Here is a 5203-nt window from a genome sequence, read left to right as displayed (position 1 = left end):
ACAAGTATGTGAATACATGTCAATTACTATACTCTTTCCAAATGTTACTAGATTCCATTTTTCGTTGCCTTCCACGCATGAGGAGAAACTTTGCAACTCATAGTCATCTGTGACTCTAATGTCATATTGCACTTAAAGACAGGGACAGAGCCAAGGCGGACTATAAAATCTTTTAGACCGAGCTAATATATTAAATAAAAATTCCACATATAAAAAACAATTTTCTGTAAGGGAAAACAGTGCAGGCCAACCCCCTAAATCCGCCCCTGAAATTGAAAAGCAACCAATTGATGACGTGTTATATATTGCAATACATTTATCATGATCAGTCACAAGAAGCTATAGATTAGTTCATATAAATAACCCCCTCCGTTATTGGTCTAAAATTAGTTTGAAGCCTTATCTGAGTTTTTTTCGAAGTTGTTTATTTGCTTTCAGATTGTTCAATGATTGAGAGAATCAATTATGAGAAATTACATAACACAAAGTATCTCATTGACTCAAAATGAAATCTTACAACATTGTGCATTTACATCTTTCTAACCAAGCTTGGCAAGAACATTATTCAGAGTGGAAACAGTTTCAGCATAGCACTTTTCTGCCTCTGGGCTGCTCTTGATCTTTGCTGCATGGTCCAGCTGATAAAAATGAATACAATTTTGTCAGAATCCAGATTCAAACGTGTCGTTCAAAAATTTAAAAAGGGAAAGGGATGGAATTAATAGGGGCTCACATTGTCAATGTCCTGGAAGAGCTTTCCTGTGAGCTCTTTAAGGGCTTTCTTCTCGTCTTTAGGCTTAGCGGCAATCACAGTGTTGAGGTCATAACGGAGGTACTCTGCCTTTGAGCGCAGGTCATTTTGGACGTAAGGCCATGCCTTCTTGTCTATAAATGCCTTCACGTTGAGAATATCTTTGGCAGATTCCTTTGCCCTTGATGCTGCCTGATCTGGTGGCAATGGTTGAATGAAAAACCTGGACTTCAGGGGCAAATCAAGGTCTCTTGGCTCGTCAGAATTCATAGTTCCAGCTGCAGAGACAGAATTTACCAAGCAGGATAAGTAGTTGATGCAGCAAAAGTGTGAATGCTAGATGATTCAAATGAATACTGAGAATTTGACTTAATATTGAGAAAGACTCGGACGAAAACTTTAACTTCAATCTGACATGCCAACAACGATCAACATAGAAAACATTCAAATTCTGAAAATATAAAAAAGCCTCGTTGACCCCTTAAACAACGCAATACGGTGAAAATCTCAATAGCTCAGAGGCTTTGCCTTCAAGTTTTGTACAAATGTTCATTTGTTCCCGGGAAAAGTGGTATTATTTGTCAGAATCCCACACCAGAATCCATGAGTTCCCATTCCGTACGTACTGAATTATGGTCAATGTCAAATGCTGGAACAATAGCAATTAGTAAGTTCAAAATTCACAAATTTTCATTTGTAATTGTGATCATTCCAATATGAACTAATGTCTAGAGCCCAGAAATTCTCGATCTGATCCCATTAAGTATACTCAGTAAAATAATATAATACTTACGCAGTCCACCGGAGGGTAGTGGTGGTGGTCCAACCTTGATGGGCTTTGCTTCAATAGCTAGTACGGCTTGAACAAAAGAACCTGTAGCAATCCCAGCTGCAACAAGTCCCAACATGGCGCGGCGGCTGGTTTCTGTCTCAGCTGACCCTTGCTGGGCTCTAATGCTGAAATTTGGTCTGGCCAGGGCGATCTTGCTGCTGCTAGCTGTGGTAAAGCGGCCTGAGCCACTAAGCTGAAGGCTGCCTTCCATGACAGCTTGAGAAGAGCCAAGCAAGCCTGCCAACGAAGCCATTCCTTGACCTACTTACTCAGTTTTGCTTCTACAAAAATTTTCAGAAACCTTTTTAGACGAAGTAATGGAAGGGATGATGTTTTTCTATTGATTATGTGATGCAGAGTGGATACATAGAGCCCACCTTATCTGTCTTTGGTTATGCCCACAGCCAATCAATCTTTGATTTCGTGAAATGTAGGATTAGGTTCTGTATCCAGCAGTAGTATTGCGACACGTGGAATAGAAAGATTTCCATCTCAGCATTTTGGAATTTCATACCCCATTGGTGTTCCTAATGTGACCAGGCTTCAAGAATTATCTAAAATGATAAGATTCCATCTTGTCGTTTTCGTTTTGCCGTCATCAGTATTTGTAAATTAACTCATTAATCTTCTTTGGAGTCGAATAAATTTACCTAGCGCCTGTTTGTGAGTGATTTTTTTTCTTCTAAAAAATTGATATTTTGACCGTTATTTCATTATTTCAGTCGTCATATTTGACTTCTTCTTTCACAGGTGGATCCCACTTTGTCTTAACGGTCAAAAAATCAATTCTCAAAACCACTCCCGAACAGGCTCCTAGGGTTGATTTAACTTGGATTTAGTCCATTTGGTTCAAAGTAGTACGATATAAGGAAAAAAAAAAAAAAAGTAGCAATTTTTACATATTCACAGTATTCAATTTTTAGTTGCTCGAAATGAGTTGGTCTAGATGATGATCCTAAAATTGGCAAGTTTATTGACTCGAAGTTTATTTATTCTTTTTCCATAAAGAAATGAAAATTTATTTTTATCAATTCTAAAATGAACTTTATTTTTAAAATGAAGACTTTCGGCCTTATTTTTTCCCCTAAATAAAGGCCTTTTGAAGGAAAATTCCCCTTTCCACTATTGTTAAACCTAATTCACTAATGATGATGATAAATCAGAATCAGTTAGTTCAATCTAGCCCCATCCATGTTGGGAAAATTAGTGATTTATGTGTAGATAAATTTATCAATTAGCATAATCAATTAAATGACATAAACATAATTCAATAATTATATAAAATAAGAAGAGGGTTAGAAAAGAAAGCATTGAGAGTCACGCCGAAAACATTATCCTAAAATAGTGTTGCCTCCCCTTCGTGCAGATTTATTCGGCACTACATAGTTCCAAGATAAAGTTCATGTGGCTCTCCTTTTATGGGCACGATCATAAGGAGATAAATGAACAAGCTTCTTATCAAATTATCAAAATATAGAAACATAGTAAGAGTTGTATACAGTGTTTATCTTCCAAGTTGTGATTCATTTTATGTTGTATGAAAATAATCCTTTTTAATAGGGAAAATTTTAACTCCCACATCCATGGAATTAAATCCAACTTATACATAAGTTACACTTTAACGTTAAGAATTTTTAATTTTGTTAAAATTGAAAATTAAAAGGTTGAAAGATTAAAGCTTATTTTTATATATTTTACAACAATCCAAACTTCAGGCCCGTTCCAAAGAACAGGAAAGATGAGCTTGAAAGACAAGAACCATAAAGAACATCAAAAAATATTTGTGAGCATCTGGATTATCTCATAATGAGTGGAGTTTTCAGAGCAATTTGCATTAAGAGGAAAAAAAAAAAAATACTATTTTCCATTAACCAAAATGGAATATGCCTAAAAAGACAAAAAATGATGCTAACAAGAAGATTAATATTTGTTATTACCAGGGATGTAGATGTTGAATTACTCATTCTACTAACTATTGTACTTATGAATTTTCAGCTCCCGGTCTAAATGCACTTGAGTTCCTTAGTAATTTCTTTGCTGATGGATGAGAAGAATATCAAACGAGTACTGAATCGCAGACATGGTAGATGAGAAGAAAACAATGAGATGAGCTAGAAATTTAGGAGTCAAAAGCATATTTGATCAAGAAGTAAGATACAAAAGATGAACCAAAATTTACTTGAGGTTCTATTCGAGAAGAACTGCACTTATTGAGAATCCCACCACCAACCATAAAAATTCCACCCATAGCAGTGCCATTGTTGGGAAGATGAGCTAATCTGCCAATTAGTTTCTTGTTTCACCTTAATTTTCCTTAATCAAGAAACATATTCAATTAGAGTCCTGCTACAAAATTACTAATTGATGCCACAACACGAACATTCATGCTCTGCCAATTTCGTGATAAGTGGTAGCAGTATTCTGGAGGTGTCTCCAACTGTGGACTATCCATGTAGTGAAAATTATGGCAAGAGGAATTTGAATTGATGTGATGATCCAGTATCCCACTATGCAAGCATTTATAAGAATAATGCCCTGCACAGTTCGAAGTGTCTAGTATACTGTACATGTTGAAAATAAACCAGTCGAGTTTTTTCCTCCATCTTCTTTAAGTTTGTTAATCGAGTACCCAACATTAGAGTTTTAATCCAGAATCTAGTATGAGTTTATAATCTCAATATAGATATACTCCGAATATAGAATAAAACTTATCTATCATATTATTGAGAAAATACTAAAGAAAATCAGGTTGTGCAGATTTTTGAGGAAGAGCAACATGATGCAGCTCCCTATATATCTGTTTGACTTGGCTTTGTATGGAAAACCAGGCTCTAATGTATAAGGAAAATTAAGCAGAGTTGCCATATTTGAAGTCTAAGATGGGGACTACAGGGAAATAGAGAACTGCAGCATATTGTTTTCTTTTATGTTCTGTATAGCTTTGTTTTTTGCTTAACCTTTGTGTATAAATTAGGAGTAAACATCATGTACAATCTTAATTTAATCAATACGAATTCGTTGGTATCCAAAATAAAATACTCCTCTTTTATTATGGTATCAGAGCTGGAGCTTTAAACCTCTCTTTCTCATCGATCCTAACATCCTTTCTTCACACTAGAACCTTTTTCTTCATCAATCCTCATTATGGCTGAACCTCACCAACCCGCAGATGAATTCTCGAATCCCTATTTCCTACATCATGGGGAGAGCTTTGGATTTGTTTTAGTCTCACAACCATTAACCCCTCATAACTACCAGTCTTGGAGTAGAGCTATATATGTGCCCTTTCAGCCAAAAACAAATTATGTTTTATTGATGGCACCATCAAAAAACCTATTGAGGCCGATGAGAAATACTCACAGTGGTAGAGGTGCAACCACATGATCCTATCTTGGATCACCAACAGTCTCTCGCCTAAGATTGGTGAATATATCATGTTCTCTGACTCTGAAATAAAAATTTTGGAGTGAGCTAAAGAAAAGATTTGCAAGATCAAGCAATAACAGGAACTTCACGCTTGAGCAACAACTGTCAGCAACTAAGCAAGGAAAGAATCCAGTAAGTGTTTACTTTTCCAAGTTGAAACTTATCTGGGAAGAGATATCAAGATATGATGAGCC

The 5203-nt window shown here is 36.0% G+C and overlaps 1 protein-coding gene across 1 annotated transcript; it reads right to left on the bottom strand.

The window, feature by feature from the left end:
• Positions 1-404: 404 nt before the first annotated feature.
• Positions 405-1928, bottom strand: LOC111396002 (oxygen-evolving enhancer protein 3, chloroplastic-like). Its single transcript, XM_023022251.1, has 3 exons — positions 1545-1928; positions 734-1029; positions 405-638 (listed from the first exon to the last, which is right to left on the bottom strand). Exons 1-3 carry the CDS (start codon positions 1834-1836, stop codon positions 540-542), a joined length of 687 nt encoding a protein of 228 aa, XP_022878019.1. The 5' UTR covers positions 1837-1928; the 3' UTR covers positions 405-539.
• Positions 1929-5203: the final 3275 nt, after the last annotated feature.

The sequence above is a fragment of the Olea europaea genome, chromosome 6 (assembly GCF_002742605.1).
Source record: "Olea europaea var. sylvestris chromosome 6, O_europaea_v1, whole genome shotgun sequence".
NCBI lineage: Eukaryota > Viridiplantae > Streptophyta > Magnoliopsida > Lamiales > Oleaceae > Olea > Olea europaea.
Note: the sequence above shows the minus strand (reverse complement) of the source record. Positions and strands in the feature narration are given on the sequence as shown.

Excerpts from the sequence above, each read along its gene's own strand:
- LOC111396002 (XM_023022251.1), bottom strand. The coding sequence starts at position 1,836 with ATGGCTTCGTTGGCAGGCTTGCTTGGCTCTTCTCAAGCTGTCATGGAA. Across the intron at positions 1,030-1,544 it reads ACTACCCTCCGGTGGACTGC|CTGGAACTATGAATTCTGAC; the intron begins GTAAGTATTATA and ends CTGTCTCTGCAG. Across the intron at positions 639-733 it reads TCTTCCAGGACATTGACAAT|CTGGACCATGCAGCAAAGAT; the intron begins GTGAGCCCCTAT and ends CATTTTTATCAG.